The sequence below is a fragment of the Leptodactylus fuscus genome, chromosome 3, assembly GCF_031893055.1.
Source record: "Leptodactylus fuscus isolate aLepFus1 chromosome 3, aLepFus1.hap2, whole genome shotgun sequence".
In the NCBI taxonomy this organism is placed as follows: domain Eukaryota; kingdom Metazoa; phylum Chordata; class Amphibia; order Anura; family Leptodactylidae; genus Leptodactylus; species Leptodactylus fuscus.
Genome location: NC_134267.1, coordinates 65,753,100 through 65,770,574, shown reverse-complemented (window position 1 = coordinate 65,770,574; position 17,475 = coordinate 65,753,100). Strand labels below are relative to the sequence as shown.

The 17,475-nt window shown below is 40.6% G+C and overlaps 2 protein-coding genes across 4 annotated transcripts in view; both read left to right on the top strand.

Annotated features, from left to right (window-relative positions):
* The window catches only part of AHCTF1 (AT-hook containing transcription factor 1), a 49,313-nt gene extending 45,470 nt beyond the window's left edge, over positions 1-3,843 (top strand). For 2 of the 3 annotated variants that reach the window (XM_075267675.1, XM_075267674.1), the window contains exons 34-36: positions 1,834-1,973; positions 2,099-2,193; positions 3,462-3,843. In XM_075267675.1, the coding sequence (XP_075123776.1) occupies positions 1,834-1,973; positions 2,099-2,193; positions 3,462-3,657 (431 nt within the window). In that variant the 3' untranslated portion in view covers positions 3,658-3,843. The remainder of the gene's footprint in view (positions 1-1,833; positions 1,974-2,098; positions 2,194-3,461) is intronic. The other variant, XM_075267676.1, reaches the window with a different exon arrangement.
* A 1,172-nt stretch (positions 3,844-5,015) lies between these two features.
* The window catches only part of LOC142198479 (kinesin-like protein KIF28), a 36,971-nt gene continuing 24,511 nt past the window's right edge, over positions 5,016-17,475 (top strand). The window contains exons 1-5 of the mRNA XM_075269514.1: positions 5,016-5,123; positions 5,996-6,082; positions 12,537-12,728; positions 14,360-14,566; positions 15,797-15,832. Of these exons, the coding sequence (XP_075125615.1) occupies positions 5,016-5,123; positions 5,996-6,082; positions 12,537-12,728; positions 14,360-14,566; positions 15,797-15,832 (630 nt within the window). The remainder of the gene's footprint in view (positions 5,124-5,995; positions 6,083-12,536; positions 12,729-14,359; positions 14,567-15,796; positions 15,833-17,475) is intronic.

The following is a 17,475-nucleotide window of genomic DNA, read 5'->3' as shown; positions in this document are numbered from 1 at the left end:
AAAAAAAAATGTGGCAGAAACCACAACGAAAAACTGCACTATGTAAAAAAAAAAAAAAGTTTCCTAATTCCTGAAGCAGAGTTTTTTTTCCACCTGCAAAAAAAACAAGCTGTGAACATGCACCCTTAAGGGTTTGTCCAGTTATTACGATTTATGGCCTGTGCTAGCCTAACCCCTTTAACATACAGGCATATTTTAGCCATCTGATATTGCCTTTAAAGTCAATATTATATATATAATATAGTTGCAAGCTGCCCTTGTATCAGTTGATAGGAGCGAGTGTCACGCTCCCACCCATGTGATTCTGATGACTTATCATAGGAGTAGGTCATCAATATTTCATGTCTGGGGGAAAAAAATACCTTTAATAAAATATCTTATAAAGTATCTTTTTTTCCACTTGTACTATTCATTTATACATATTTTTATAATTTGAGGTTTCATGTAATATAGAACTACCACAAATATTTATTCTCTGGCCTCTTGGAAAAGTACATGATGACATTGAGACTCTCATAGAAATGAATGGATAAACTGACTTCTTGTCCACACATGAGCTGTGTCTGATTACTGGTCATGTGACATAGCTGAGGACCAGAAAAGAGTAGATGACTCACTAGTACGGATACCTTCACTACAGTGTACATCATGTGCCCTTCTAATGGGACTGAGAATCAAAAGTTTTGTGGGAGTGTTTCTTTAACCCCTTCTGACATCAGCCAAACTAGTATGCCCAGTCTTTAAAGATGGCAGCCACACCGATCGGGGGCATTATCCCCTCCTGCGCCTCGGTCAGAGCTGACCTAGGTGTCATTTTACTGGCAGCACGTGGGCACCACTATTTTGCCGGGGATCACTGGCACCCAGAGCAAGCTTCGCAGCAGTCTTCCTGTTGGCATGACAGCCAGTTGGCTGGTGAAGGTTCCCAGGCCTCTGTGTAATGATTTTCTTTTACTACATGGAGTAGCCTGCAATTCCCCAAAATGGTATAACTAAATAGTACACCTGGCCCTGCAGCAACAAAAAATAAACAACTCCCTACTCCTGTGCATGGAAGTATAAAAAAGTTACAGGTGTCAGAATATGGCGACTTTTAGAAAAAAAAAAAAAAATTGGCACAGTTTTGAATTTTTGTTAAGGGTTAAATGTAAATAAATGTTAAAGGTAAATAAAACCATATAAATTTGGTATTCTTGGAATCGTACCAAAACATAGAATACAGGTGACAGGTCATTTTGGCTGCACAGTGAACACTGTAAAAATGAAGCCCGTAGGAAAGTCGCACAAATGCTCTTCTTCTTCAAATCCACCCCATTCTGAATTTTTTACTAACTTCCTAGTACATTGTACAGAATAATTAATGGTAGCATCATGAAGAAAAATCTGTCCCGCAAACTTGGGAACAAGTATGACACGGAAATTCTTGAATTGTTTTTAAAAAAAATTATTGTCCTGCAAACATTAAGACCTCATATGACTCTGAGAGCAGAAAAAAAGTTGTAGGTTTTGGAAAGCGCATGGGTTGGGGAGTAAAAAAAAAAAACAAATTGAAAAATGGCGGGGAAGGGGTTAATAACGCTATGGTAGACCTGTTCTACTGAAGAAATTGTGTATATTTGAAACTTCTGTTGAGAAGGAAAACATATTTTGGAAAATCTAAAAGAAAAAAAATTTCTAAAGTTAAGACAAAAGGACAAATGCTAAAGTTGATATGGATGATATTTACATAGTTTCACATATTTCGCAGTTACACTTTAGCTTCCTGTTGCATTTTCACACTATAGCGCTAAGAATGTTTCTTATGTAATAGATTTTTCCTTGTTCCCTATACAGCTGAGCAAACTGTTCTCCCTGTTTCTCCAAATGAGACACCAGCACCGGTAGCCTCTGAGTACGTGTTTTCTCCACCGTCTCTAAGGACAAGGAGGTCGACTAGGCCAACAGTCTCTACCAGTGTAGCGCGGAAAGAAAAGGTCTGATTTTACTATCATTTTTAATGCTGGATGTTTGTATTACATCACTGAGTTACAATTCTCTTCATTTATAATTAATTTTTCTGTGTGGTTTTTTTTTTTTTGTTTTGTTTGTTTTTTTCTAGAAGGCAACAATTGAGGAGTCACAAGAGACTGTAGCTGCAGTCCCTGTGAAGAAGCCAAGAGGCAGACCTCCAAAGCTCAGAGTAAAGACCGACCAGTAAGGATTTTTTCCAGTTGTAGTTTTTCCTGTCCTTTTGTAATTTTAGTCCCTCTTAACTTCTGGTATCAATTTTGAAAATAATACGCTTAACAGGATGTAACACCAGACGGTTTTACTTTGTAGATTTTACATAGCGGATAAAAAAATAAATAAAAACTTTTAATGCTACATTTAAAGTAGAGCATTAAAAGTTAATTTTTATGGATTCTTTTTATGCTGTGAGCCAGAATATTTTATCCTCTGTGCAAAATCGAGTTTGCTTCAAAGTCCAAGGCATTGGTTCTGGGCACCAGCATCACATGGGTGTATTTTAGATATATCCTTTTCCTTTATTTGTGAATTTGCTATAGAGTTCTTAAAATAAATAATAATAATTGGTTTAGGCTAGGTTCACATCTGCGTTTAGGTTTCTGTTCAGGGGGTTCGCTTGGGGACCTCCCTAAATTGAAACCTAATCCACATAAAATAGCGGTTACTTTAATAAACACCCGGACTCTATAAACTTACAGTATAATGGAGTCTGCATGTTTTCTGTTCGGTTTCCACTCAAGAAGGGTGAAAAATGCAGAGAGAAAAGCGCTGCTTGCAGGAGGGAAACGGAATCGTCATTGCCGTACGGAGTAAGAGCGCTGATGTGAGCAGAGGCTAATATGTGCGCTGGTTTTATCATTTTCGCCAAGGGTTGTATTAGGCCACAATGCTTAAAAGCTCACCGACATGTTAGTCTAAGCAGGGTTCACGAAGAGAATTTAAGAAGCCAAAAAAAAAAAACCTAAAACATAACCTTTAAATAAATCAAATGATAAAAACAAAGTGACAACAACCCTATATTCTATACCCTGCCGGACATAAGCATAAATGTAGCCAGTGACATAAGGCTTATCTCTCACTAGATAGGGGCTGGAAAGCAAAGCCTCCCTATCCAGATTCACAATAAGATGCAGTGCTGCACCTTCATCTCAGATAAAGAATATTACTGGCTGGCTCAGATATTGCAGAGGGATAAAGCCCAAAACTACTGGCCTAATGCCGCAACAATGGGCTGAGCCTCCAGGAAAGCCAACCAGATAGATGGACCAACAGTAATTGCTATACCTAGCTTAAAAAGGACTCAACATGTTTCTATTGGAATATACAGTATGTCTTCAGGGGTCTGATAAAACACACCACCAACTACACAGAGATAGGAATCAATAACATGTCTGCCTTGATGTCATCTGTTTGTTGGGATGTAATGTACTATTGCCTGTGTGTATCTTTTATAGACCCGAAGATAAGGTATCCTGGTTACCGCCTCCTGTAAAGATTCAGCTTCTTTCACCTCCAGAAAGCCCAGTGGATGATTCAGAAAGTACAAAGCCATCGACTTCAGAAACTAAAGCTGCTGAAAGAAACCAGTCTAGAAAAACAAGGAGGAGGATAGTTACATCAAAGCCAGTCACCCGCAGGAAGATCAGATGATTGATGTCTTGGAATGCTCTTGATTTTAAAGTGTTGTATAAACTGTGTAAAATAGTGAAACAAACTGCTAACTGGGAGAATAATTTATATAAATTATTGTAAATGAACTTAAAAATTTGAAATTTAATATTTCATTGGTTGGAAAAGAATTTTCTTCCCAGACAAAGACCTTTTTCTATTTTGTATTGTTTTTTAAAAAGAAGTATCTATAGCTTCTTGATATGTTAAATAAAATTATTAACAATATTTGACTTTTATTATAAAGAGCCATGTCTTTTTGTGTTCTTAGTCCCTATCCTGAATAAACTTCAGATATTTACTGCATCCCTGATCTTTAACCTCTTCCCACTGTCACCATTTTCTGTTCTTGCATTTGAGTTTTTTGGGGGGTCTTTTTAAAAGCCATAGGGACACAGCACCATAGGTGTAGGCCCAGGCCACTGGGAGGCTGATGCTAGGAAATATCAAAAGATGTCGGCTCCTCCCTTGGACTATACCTTCTCTTCAGACACAATGCTAGCCAGTGTTAGCCTAGTGTCTGTAGGAGTCAGATACATGCCTGCAGGTATTCTGCTTTATAGCTTTTTATTTCTTTACTTTAAGGGCAGGTAAGTCGTCGATTTGTAGGCCACACTAGTTTTACTTCCCTGAGGGCACCGCATTCAATTAGCACCTTCTGCAGCACCTGGAATGCTGGTGACCCCACTTCCATAGTTAAGGTCATAGGAGGGGTGACCCAGTGTGTGCCTGAAGCTTTTGGTTTGGGTGAGACTATCCTGCACTTTCTTCCCTTCCTCAATTTGGCCTGCTCCCTCTTTGCCTTGTCTCCTCCATTCCTTGTATGAATAGAGTCCCTTCTTCCCCAGGTCTCCATCGCTCCCCTGCTCTGCTTCCCTCTAACTCCTCCCATCCCACCATTGCCATGGCCATTGCTCCCTCCTTGGCCCTTTTTCCCTGCCATAGCTGAATCCTCCTCTTCCATAGATCCCCCCCCCCCTTTTCCTGGTGTCCTCCAGGACTAGGCAGCAGCTAGGCCCACCTCCCTCCATCAGCTACTTGGGATTTCTGCCACATACTTCATGTCCATTACAAGGTCAGAACCATTCAGGAAAAAGTAGGGAAACCATACCTAAACTTTGCGGCTGTGTGTTTTAAAAGGAGTTTTCCAAGCAGAAAATGAATTTGCAAAAAAGTTCTATTAATGGGTTAATAAGTGCACCCACATACATACTCGGGGGTCCGAAAAGACCCCCAAGTATAATGATAGCAGTGGTAGTGGCTGTCAACTACTTATTACTGCTTATTCAACTACTAATCCCAACTATTTTCTGAAAGTAGACACCTGGGTCATTATTAAAATGTCAACTAAGGGTACGTTGACACAGGAATTTGCTGTTTTGAATGTGTCTCCCATTGTCTTTGATAGGAGGCAGAAATCTCAGCAGAACGCTGAAAGAAATAAGCAAGTGAGTGTATTGCTCGATGTTGCGGTGGATGCCACGACTTGAGACTCTATTGACTAGGACCATTCTCCTGGGCCTAATCTGCAGCCAAACGCTGCAATGGAATGTTAGTGCCCTGCTTCGGCCTCCCGTATCAGGTAGCCCATCAGCGGGAAATGGTGGCAGAAATTGAATTGGAATTCCTCTTCATTTTCCACCATGTGAACTTACCCTGACTTTATATACTCATAGCATGAGTATAAATGGCTGTGACTAGAGATGAGCGAGTACTGTTCGGATCAGCCGATCTGAAAAGCACGCACGCATTGAAATGAATGGACGTAGCCAGCATGCGGGGGGTTAAGCGGCCGGCGTCAAAGCGGAAGTGCTTCCATTCATTTCAATGCGTGCGTGCTGTTTGGATAGGCTGATCCGAACAGTACTCACTCATCTCTAGCTGTGACCCAAGCAGAAGCACGTAACCACTATAAATAAACGGATAAACTGTGCAGCGTTTATACATGTCATAAGGACATACCTTCCTTGAACAGGTGAAGACATCTTGTCAGACTTTCTCCACGCTGAATTCATTTGCATTCACTCGTCTACACAGAAAATGAACCAGAACAGTCTACCCTCTTTAACACATTTCTACAAATTCTGCTTAAATTTTAACTACTTTTAGGAAAACCTGCCTTGTAATAGAGTAAATAAGTGAGTCACATGGTTAAAGAAAGTGACGGTAACCTAGTAGGTAAATGTGATACCACTGTTTAAATTAATCTGTAGCTAAATAATTCAGTAGAAGTCAAGGAAGAGAAAAGCAGCAGTTCATTACAGCAGTTTCAGCCCATCTTTACCTGTCACATATTTTGTTTTACTCATTCAAGTGTTAGTTGGCAGATCCATCCATTGGCAGATCCCGAAATATGCCAAATTGCGATAGTGTGAAAGTGGCTGTGCGGGTGAGGCCTTTCAGTAAGGTGAGGAAAACCGTGTGATCGTTTTATCTTCGGTTGTATTTGTGGCACAAACGGTATCAAAGGTTCATTCCCACTACAATACATATGTGAGGGCTGCATATGGTCTGTAAAGGAGAGCACCATCTTATAGTTGTAGCTATAGTGCGTTAGATTTATTGCATGAAAATAAATAGCATAGCATTATACTGCCAGCATTTACATTTCTTTATTTTTTAATTTTATTTTACTGCTTTGTGTGATGTTTCTACCAATTATATTTACAAATTTGTTAAATGTGCAATTAATGTATTAAATTTTAGATTTAATATGCATAAAAAGGTATTAAGTACAGACCTGTTTTAGGCTGGGGCCCCATGGACCGAAAACGTGGTGTTGTACAGTGCAGGCAAAGTGGATGGGATTCACGCGAATCCCATCCCCACTTTGCGGAAAAGATCGCAGCACGGACACGCTGTGATTTGCAATGTTAAGAGAAAGTCCGCAGAGGAAAACTCTCTGAACTTTCTCTTAAAAGTGCTGCGGAAAGAACTGCAATGCGTTCACGCAGCAGTTCTTCCCGCAGCGCTTTAGTGCTGCGGATACGGCCCATGGGGCCTTAGCCTTAAAGGGTAGAGATGAGCGAGTACTGTTCGGATCAGCCGATCCGAACAGCACGCTCCATAGAAATGAATGGATGCACCTGGTACTTCTGCTTTGACGGCGGCCGGCCGCTTAACCCCCCGCGTTCCGACTACATCCATTCATTTCTATGCGAACGTACTGTTCGGATCTCTTTCCAATATTTTGATGTCAGCTCACCTTCTTGTTGAAAAATCCAACACTGGATGTCTGTTCTTATACAGTCCTATGAAAAAGTTTGGGCACCCCTATTAATCAATCATTTTTGTTCTAAATATTTTGGTGTTTGCAACAGCCATTTCAGTTTGATATATCTAATAACTGATGGACACAGTAATATTTCAGGATTGAAATGAGGTTTATTGTACTAACAGAAAATGTGCAATATGCATTAAACCAAAATTTGACCGGTGCAAAAGTATGGGCACCCTTATCATTTTATTGATTTGAATTCCCCTAACTACTTTTTACTGACTTACTGAAGCACAAAATTGGTTTTGTAACCTCAGTTAGCTTTGAACTTCATAGCCAGATGTATCCAATCTTGAGAAAAGGTATTTAAGGTGGCCAATTGCAAGTTGATCTCCTATTTGAATCTCCTCTGAAGAGTGGCATCATGGGCTACTCAAAACAACTCTCAAATGATCTGAAAACAAAGATTGTTCAACATAGTTGTTCAGGGGAAGGATACAAAAAGTTGTCTCAGAGATTTAACCTGTCAGTTTCCACTGTGAGGAACATAGTAAGGAAATGGAAGACCACAGGGACAGTTCTTGTTAAGCCCAGAAGTGGCAGGCCAAGAAAAATATCAGAAAGGCAGAGAAGAAGAATGGTGAGAACAGTCAAGGACAATCCACAGACCACCTCCAAAGAGCTGCAGCATCATCTTGCTGCAGATGGTGTCACTGTGCATCGGTCAACTATACAGCGCACTTTGCACAAATAGAAGCTGTATGGGAGAGTGATGAGAAAGAAGCCGTTTCTGCACGTACGCCACAAATAGAGTTGCCTGAGGTATGAAAAAGCACATTTGGACAAGGCAGCTTCATTTTGGAAACAGAAATTGAGTTGTTTGGTTATAAAAAAAGGCGTTATGCATGGCGTCCAAAAAGAAACAGCATTCCAAGAAAAACACATGCTACCCACTGTAAAATTTGGTGGAGGTTCCATCATGCTTTGGGGCTGTGTGGCCAATGCTGGCACCGGGAATCTTGTTAAAGTTGAGAGTCGCATGGATTCCACTCAGTATCAGCAGATTCTTGAGAATAATGTTCAAGAATCAGTGACGAAGTTGAAGTTACGCCGGGGATGGATATTTCAGCAAGACAATGATCCAAAACACCGCTCCAAATCCTCAGGCATTCATGCAGAGGAACAATTACAATGTTCTGGAATGGCCATCCCAGTCCCCAGACCTGAATATCATTGAACATCTGTGGGATGATTTGAAGCGGGCTGTCCATGCTCGGCGACCATCTAACTTAACTGAACTTGAATTGTTTGTCCAAAATACCTTTATCCAGGATCCAGGAACTGATTAAAAGCTACAGGAAGCGACTAGAGGCTGTTATCTTTGCAAAAGGAGGATCTACTAAATATTAATGTCACTTTTCTGTTGAGGTGCCCATACTTTTGCACCGGTCAAATTTTGGTTTAATGCATATTGCACATTTTCTGTTAGTACAATAAACCTCATTTCAATCCTGAAATATTACTGTGTCCATCAGTTATTAGATATATCAAACTGAAATGGCTGTTATAAACACCAAAATATTTAGAACTAAAAATGATTAAGATTAATAGGGGTGCCCAAACTTTTTTCATAGGACTGTATGTAGCTGAAAAACTTCGCTTAGAGGCTTGAGTTGGATGCACGGAGGTTATATTGCCTTTCAGCCCAAGGTATAGTTCAACTTGTAAAAGTAAACATCCAGCACGCATCTCCTTCGTTTAGATAAAACTTAGCCTTTATTCATCCATGTTCAAAATAAGATAACATCCATATTTAAATGTAAAAAACGCTCAGTGTGGCCAGCATGGAGGGAAGACCAGCAGCGTCCGGCTGACGCGTTTCGGAGCTTCTAAATTAGCTCCTTACTCAGCTGTTCGGATCGGCTGATCCGAACAGTACTCGCTCATCTCTATTAAAGGGGTATTTCGGGCAATTTTTTTAAAAGGTCTGCTAGGCTGTTAATGGTTTAATAAGTGCACTCAAATACCTTCAGCAGTGTTTTGAGTAATTTCTGGGTTTCTCTGGGAGCTCCTTGTATCCTCTGCATTGTTTACATGGGGAGCTCCCTCCGTGTTAGCCTACAACTGCCATGATGCATTGCAGTTCACTCAGATCCCCCCTCTCACTCCCTCCCTTCCATCTCTGACACCCACTCCTATTTCCCTAGCTCGCCTGTGGTCTACTAGCTCTACCATACTTACCTAACTAACTAACTCAGTTCCCCAACCCCCTCCCCACCTAATCATACTTACCTATCTTTTTGTTCTGGGGATCACTCTCTTCTCTGCCGCTGTCTCCTCTTTGCTTGTCTTCTGCCCACGCCTGTGCAATAGAGCCGTTCTATTTGGCACACGTGGGAGGCTGACGGCTTCTCCTATTCACATCTGCCAGCGTTTGCACAATAGACCCGGAATGCTCTACTGCACAGGCGCTGGCTACCCTGAAGGAAAGTAACACTTCTTGCCCAGCAGAAGTAGAGGACATGAAGACAGGTAAGTATGATGGGTCGCAGAGGCAGAAGGGGGGGGAGTATTGGTGACTTTCCCTTTCCAGAAACTGGAATACAGAACGTCACTGGAAAATCAGAAAATGTGCCTGGGGTGGTCACATGACTGCGTCAGGGATATGGGCAAATATACATTTTTTTAAAGAATTAATTTATTTTAAGCAGGCAGGAAATTAGAAGTTAGGCATGGGGAGGGTTTTTTTGCTTAGTGCAAAATTTTTTGTTTATCATGAACAACCCCGTTAACTCTGGCTGAGAGCACAGCAGGAAGTAGTTGGGCAGACCCAGTATATCCAAAATTTGACAGAGGTCATGTATCTCCTCATATTTATGAATCCTCAGTTTGGCCCACTTTTGTAACCCATGTTTGCAGAAAAAGGAACCCATTGAAGTCAATGGGAGGCTTTTTTTCAGCGCTGAAATTGCACTCCAAATTCCTCACCATTTTCCTCCATGTGAATGGACCCTTACGGATGTGGCAGCGGTATCTCAGATACTTGAAAGGGATACAGCTGTAGTACCCACAACTGAAGTTATCAAGAATATGATGAGTTAGTAGTACAGCGCCTGGTATATAAAAACAATACTGGGAGCTGCGTGCTTTGGGAAACAGCTGATCTGAAAGGTTCACAGTCTAATGGTATGTTCACCCATCAGTATGCCATCAGTCCGTTTGAATTCAGTTTGAGACTGAAAATGGACTGATGCACATACTGATTGTATACTGACACCTTTTTATGCTGATAGCAAACACTGTTGGTCCCCTAGAGGAGAGATAAGGGGATTAAAAGTAGCAATTGTAAACAGAGTAGAGATAAGGACATATAATAAATGTCCTTATCTCTGCTCTGTTTACAAGGTTCTACTTTTAATCCCCTTATCTGTCCTCTAGGGGAGCATTTGCTGTCAGCATTAAAAGGTGTCGGTATACAATGAGTATGTGTATCAGTCCGTTTTAAAGTCTCAAACTGAATTCAAACGGACTGATGGCATACTGATGTGTGAACATAACCTAAGGGTGAATTCACACTGAGTAAACGCTAGCTTATTCTGAACGTAAAACACGTTCAGAATAAGCGGCGTCTAAAGCAGCTCCATTCATTTCTATGGGAGCGGGGATACGAGCGCTCCCCATAGAAATGAATGGGCTGCTTCTTTCACTCCGTGCAGTCCCATTGAAGTGAATGGGGAGTGCCGGCGTGTACGCTCCGGCATGAGCAGAGCTTGCCGTATACGCCGGCACTCCCCATTCACTTCAATGGGACTGCACGGAGTGAAAGAAGCAGCCCATTCATTTCTATGGGGAGCGCTCGTATCCCCGCTCCCATAGAAATGAATGGAGCTGCTTTAGACGCCGCTTATTCTGAACGTGTTTTACGTTCAGAATAAGCTAGCGTTTACTCAGTGTGAATGCACCCTAAGAGATATAAAGATCCATGGAAGTCCAACACCTGGGACCAGTGCTGATCAATTATTTGAAGTTACTGTGGTTCTATTGTGAGCACCGTGACTCTTCCCTATTCACATTGCACAGCACCAGTTTTATAAACAATGTTATTACAGCCTGTAATAATAGCGCATGGCTGCTATAAAACAGATGGCGTGTGATGTGAATAGTGAACACAGTATTATATGCTCAACAGTGGCCCCCACACAGTATTATATGCTCAGCAGTAGCCCCCATACAGTACAATACACTTCACCGTGGGCCCGCACACAGTATTATATGCTCCACAGTGGCTCCCACACAGTATTATATGCCCAGCACTGTCATCCACCCATAGTATTGTATGCTCTGCAGGGGCTCCCACACAGTATTATATGCCCAGCACTGTCCTCCCTCCACAGTATTATATGCCCAGCACTGTCCTCCCCCCCCACAGTATTATATGCCCAGCACTGTCCCCCCCCCCACAGTATTATATGCCCAGCACTGTCCTCCCTCCACAGTATTATATGCCCAGCACTGTCCCCCCCCCCCACAGTATTATATGCCCAGCACTGTCCTCCCCCCCACAGTATTATATGCCCAGCACTGTCCTCCCCCCCACAGTATTATATGCCCAGCACTGTCCTCCCTCCACAGTATTATATGCCCAGCACTGTCCCCCCCCCACAGTATTATATGCCCAGCACTGTCCTCCCCCCCCCCCCCACAGTATTATATGCCCAGCACTGTCCTCCCTCCACAGTATTATATGCCCAGCACTGTCCTCCTCCCCCCCCCCCCCACAGTATTATATGCCCAGCACTGTCCTCCCTCCACAGTATTATATGCTCCCAACAGCCCCACGATCATAACCACAATCGTTACGCCACCGGTCAGGGAGGCTGAACTGTGATCTCATTCGTTATTATGTGACATGCTGCCTATCAGCAGTAGTAAGAGAATATTTTTCCCCCTGTGGACAGCCTGTGTGGCACAATTCATGCTGTTTGAGATGTTGACTCTCTTGAGAAAACAGAAAACCATGTTATTGTCAGGTGATCATATGACTGAAATGGAGAGAACATTCAGAATTTTCAGACAGAAAAGAATAATTAAATGAGGTAATACAGGCCAAGTTATATAAATTGGGGGAACAGGTACAATTGAATGGAAAATAAAAACTGGAGTGCTTTTTTAAAGAAGACCTTTCATACCTCCATCTTGTCCAGTTCTTTGCATCATTTAATAGATTCTGCTCCACTGATTCCAGCACTGTTGGAATTATTTCTCTAGCGCTGACCGTTCTCTGGGACTGGGGACACTGTTTGATTAAAGTGACAATAACTGTCTCTTAGGCTGGGATGTTATTCTGGGTGCTGCTGGCAGACATCCTTTAAGACATTCTAAGGAGCTTTCTAAAGTGTTTTCATTAGGTCCTGATACATGAAGCCATAGAAGAGGGTGTATGACGGTATGTGGATAGTATGTGCTCTAAATCTCAAATGTAGGACAATTTAAGTTATGCCACCAAAAAATAGAATCTCCTATGTGTTGTATATATGTGCCACTAAGTAAAGATGAAGTAAACTGAACTATGACAAAATTAACATTTTTATTTGTTTATTGAATTTTACAATAATTCTAAAAATATTTTTGTATCTGCATTCAGAGAGAGAAGGAAGCAGGGAGCAAATGTATTATTTCCATGAAAGACAACTGCACAACCATTTATGACCCACGGAATCCAGGTCATGAAAAAATGTTTAAATTTGATCTTGCCTACTGGTCCCATAACGGATTTTTGAAGAATAAAGATGGCACACTCGTTCCAAATGGTACAGAAAGCAGATATGCAGACCAGGTGCTCATCATGTATTATTATTATTATTATTTATTATTATTATTATTTCAGATATATGTTTCTTTACCTGCCATCACTTTTTTTAATACCGTATTTTTCGGACTATAAGACGCACTTTTTTTCCCCAAAATTTGGGGGGAAAAGAAGGGTGCGTCTTATAGTCCGAATGTGGCCGCAATACAGACCCGGCATCCGCTGTAATAGGAAGACGGATGCTGGGGAGGGTTAGACGCTGGCACATGTGCCGGGGCCTGAGACATCGCTACACTCCTGCCCTGCATGAAGCCAGCAGCGGCAGGAGTGATGCTGCTATTCCGCTCCTCCATCCCTCCCCGCAATAGCAGCATCGCAATAGCGATGTCTCAGGCCCCGGCACATGTGCTGGCATCTAACCCTCCCCAGCATCCGCCTATTACAGTGGATGCCGGGTCTGTATTGGTAGCCCCTTCAACCCCCCCCCCCCCATAAAGTGTAAACAACCCCCCCTCAACACCCCACCCCCGGGGCCGGTCCCCACCATCCCCATACCTGTAAAGTTGCAGGCCGGCTCCTGCGTGGCGATATCGCAGGAGCCGACCTGTTTGGGTGACAGCCGGGAGCCTAATGAAGGCTCCCAGGCCTGTCATTGCTATACGGCTAGTCTATGACCAGCCATAATAGTAATATACAGAATGTCCCATAGACGGCAATACAGTTGTATTGCCGTGTATGGGACTTGTAATCAAATGACTGCAGGTTCAAGCCCCCTAGGAACTAATAAAATAGTTAAAAAAAAAAAAAAAAAAGCTTTAAAAATATATAATAAAAAAAAATGAAATAAATAAGAGTTCTAAATCACCTCCTTTCCCTAGAATACAATGTGGCCTTGCAGCTGTTGCAAAACTACAACTCCCATATATTAAATATTTTACCATTTTTTGATTCAAAAATTTTTTTCCCTATTTTCTTCCTCTAAAACCTAGGTGCGTCTTATAGTCCAGTGTGTCTTATAGTCCGAAAAATATGGTACTTTGTGAAGGTAAAGGGGGAAAAAAAATTCATCTCAGAAGATCCCATGTGCTAGAATTGAAATCTAAACCAATCTCAGACTAGGGTAGATTTCAGGTATAATTCATGCTGGTTTTCAGCAAGTTATAGTAAATTTGTCAGGCCACGACCCTGCCCTAAGTCATCTTGATCCATGTAACTCCTCTGCCCACTGTTTCAAAAGTTGAAAAAGCGAGACAGAAAAGGTATAAATGATGCCGTTTTGACACAAATTGGAGTTGAGCGTCAAAGATACACAACTTTTGCTTCAGCTTTCTGCAATGAACTTGATGGATCCTGTAAAGCTGTCAATTATACCATAAGTCACAATTCATATAACTTTTTTTTTTTTTTTTTATAGAATCTTACTTTTTTTTTTTTAATCTGATTTTATTTTGCATTGTGATTGATCATGTTTATTATCACAGCAAAAAGTAAACCACATAGGCTACGTATATGCTGTAAAGTACATTAGGAAAAAGTAGAATAGAATTCAGATGAAGAATACATTAACACATATAGTCTCATGTTTTGAAACATTGCAATGAAAAAATAACAACAATAATTAAATTGTAGGCTGAAAAGTATTCTCAAACATTTTCTAGAAAAGAGTATTCTGTGATCTTGGCCAAGGAGTTTTGGACAATGCTTGGCAAGGCTACAACGCTACCTTACTTGCATATGGCCAGACAGGTTCTGGAAAAAGTTACTCTATGATTGGATATGGAACAAATCGCGGTATAATTCCAGTTGTCTGTGAAGATCTGTTCCAAGTTATTGAAAATAAAAAAGATGATACAAAAAGTTTTCAGGTCAGTAAATGTGTGTGATCTTTAGATTAGGTGTCACATGTCTATAATGTGGACATTTATATGTAAAGAAGTACATGCACTTGTTAAAACAGAATACACTTAAATTACTTTCATGTCTAAAACACATGTTGTTCATGGAGAAGACACACTAGAGGCCACTATTAATTCTTATAGCCCTGCCTTATAGTGATGTTTCCATAGACTAATACAGAAGTATTGCAATCTATGAAAAAAGCAATGTAATGACTGCACATTAGTGGTGCAAAAATTATAGTTCAAAAAGCTTATAAAAATATTTTTTAAAAATTATATCGCCCCTTTATTCTGATCTCATATATAAAAGCAATGGAAAACAAAATAAACATGTTAGATATTGCCATATCTAAAAATATCTATGCTATTAAAATATAATAATGTTTAGCTGAACGCTGTAATAGGAAAAGACAAGTCAAAAGGCATGATGTGACATTTCTTTTCACTGCTTTGCCTCCCCAAAAATGTGACCAAAATGTCATAAATTCCCCAAATTGGTATCGATAAATATTATAATTTACCCTTGCGTAAAAGATCCATTACACCGTTCCATAGATAATATATAAAAGATATGTATTTCATTTTTTTTAATATATGTATATATATTTTTTTTTTTTTAACTTTATACTGTAAGTTTCTACAACAAAACAAGAGCTATATAAGTTTGGTGTCTCTGTGATCATACTGACACAAAGAATAAAAGTAACATGTCAGTCTTACCACACAATGAATGCCTTAAAACAAAAACTGTAAGAAAATGGTGCAACTGTATTTTTATCCAATTCATCCTTGTTGTGGATATTTTTCCACTTCAATCATATGACATCATTTGTTTCAATCTCATCCTTAGTATTGTGATAGATTCCTCACACTGGCTCATGCTCGATGATAAATCAGATGCATCTTCTTACTCTATCTAGTTTACCTTTGTACCAGCCATTTGTTGGCATAGTTTAGTCATTTTGGCATGTACTGTTACAAACTATGTAGCATCTGCCCTTTCACACTACTTTGCTGTCATTGTGGTTTCTGTGAATAAAGTTGACCAGCACACAGACTCATTATAGTCAATGGGGCCATTTACACATTTGGTTTTTTTCATGGCTGGCAAGACAGTGAGTAAAATCGTGGCATGTGTGAGTTACAATGTTATTACATAATATGGTTTTAACCATAGCGCAATTCTTGTCTGTGCAGATAACCTTCAGTATGCTGGAGATTTATAATGAACAGGTAACTATGCTTATATCTATGTCTTCTAGGTTTTATTTTCTGATTTTATTTAGTTTTTAATTTCATTTGTTTAGATATTTTCTCCATATTATTTGGTATCCAATAAAGGGGTACCGGATAGTGGATGAGTAGATCAGTAATGGTTTGACCACTAGGGCCATCTGTGACCACATAAAGGGGGGTGTTTTGCTTCCCAGTCTATTCATTTGTGTGGCGCAGCTGAGAGATAGCCAAAGTCCAGCTCTGTCCTGTGGATAGGGCGATAAGTTGCTTTGGAAGGAAAACTCCTTTAGGCCAGGGCCCCACCTTGCGCAAACGCAGCTTTTTTTGTTGCAGATTTTGTTGCGGTTTTTTGAGCCAAAACCAGGATTAGATTGAGCAGAAGTTAGAAGTATAAAGACTTCCTATATATTTCCAATTCCATTTGTAGCCATTCTTGGCTTTGGCTCAAAAAACCGCAACAAAATCTGCAACAAAAAAAAGCTGCGTTTCCGCAATGTGGGGTCTCAGCCTTAGGCTAAAGTCCCACGCTGCAGATTTTTTTGTTGCAGACTTTTTGTTGCAGTTTTTTGAGCCAAAGCCAGGAGCGGACTAACAGAAGGTAGAAGTATAAGCACTTCCTTTATATTTTACATTCCTTTTGTAGTCATTCTTGGCTTTGGATCAAAAAACCGCAGCAATATGTGCAACAAAAAAAGCTAGACTAAGGCACCGCGTAGCGTTCTACTGCAAAAAAGCACTGTGAGAAAAAACGTACCAACAACACATTGCGATTTTCCTGTACTGCTTTTCACAGAGGTTTTCTCTGCGAATGTTCTGCTTCAATTGTGCTTAAAAGGAAACTGCCGGTGTTCCATAGAAATTGCAGCATGTCTGTTGCACATATTTTACTGCACTCTGGGGATGGGATAGGATTGGGGCTACGTGGGGCCCCAGTTTTAGGCTATGGCCCCACCTAGTGAAGTACAGCAAAAAAATGCTGCAAAAACGCATCATGTTTTTTATGCAATGTTTTTCATTATTATTTCACAGAGTTTTCCTCTGCAGAACTTCTGCCCTATCACACCCAGATATAATTGACATGTTGCGATTTTTAAAAACACCACTTTTCTGCTGCAGATTTTTTTTCAGCAATGTGTGGATGGGATCAGCCAAAACCCCATCCACTTTGCAGGTACTGTAAAACGCTGTATTTTTGCAATGTGGGGCTTCAGCCTTAAGGTCAGTACAGCATCACATTGTATTATATATCTTTATGCAGAGAAAGAGAGAACAGAGTCTTCTGACAAAAGGGTTGAAGCTGGCTATACATATTTGGCAACTTTTGGTGGATCACATTGACAATATGATACACGTAGGGGTCTGCCAACTGCCCCTGGGGTCAACAAGCACTGTGAACATTGGATTTTACAATACCCAATAAGTTGTTCTGCTGACAGATAAGATGCTACCACAGATTTCTCGCTTGATGTTATTTATTAAACGCATACACACAGCCGAGATGACTGATTTGCTTTAGTCAGTGCAAAGATGCAAGTGTATTGGTCTTCACATACATACCTTTACCTCAAAGTGTTGTTAATAAATATGTCTTACCGTCCAACTCTAGCGTTACAAAAACAAAAACAAAACGAGATAATGCA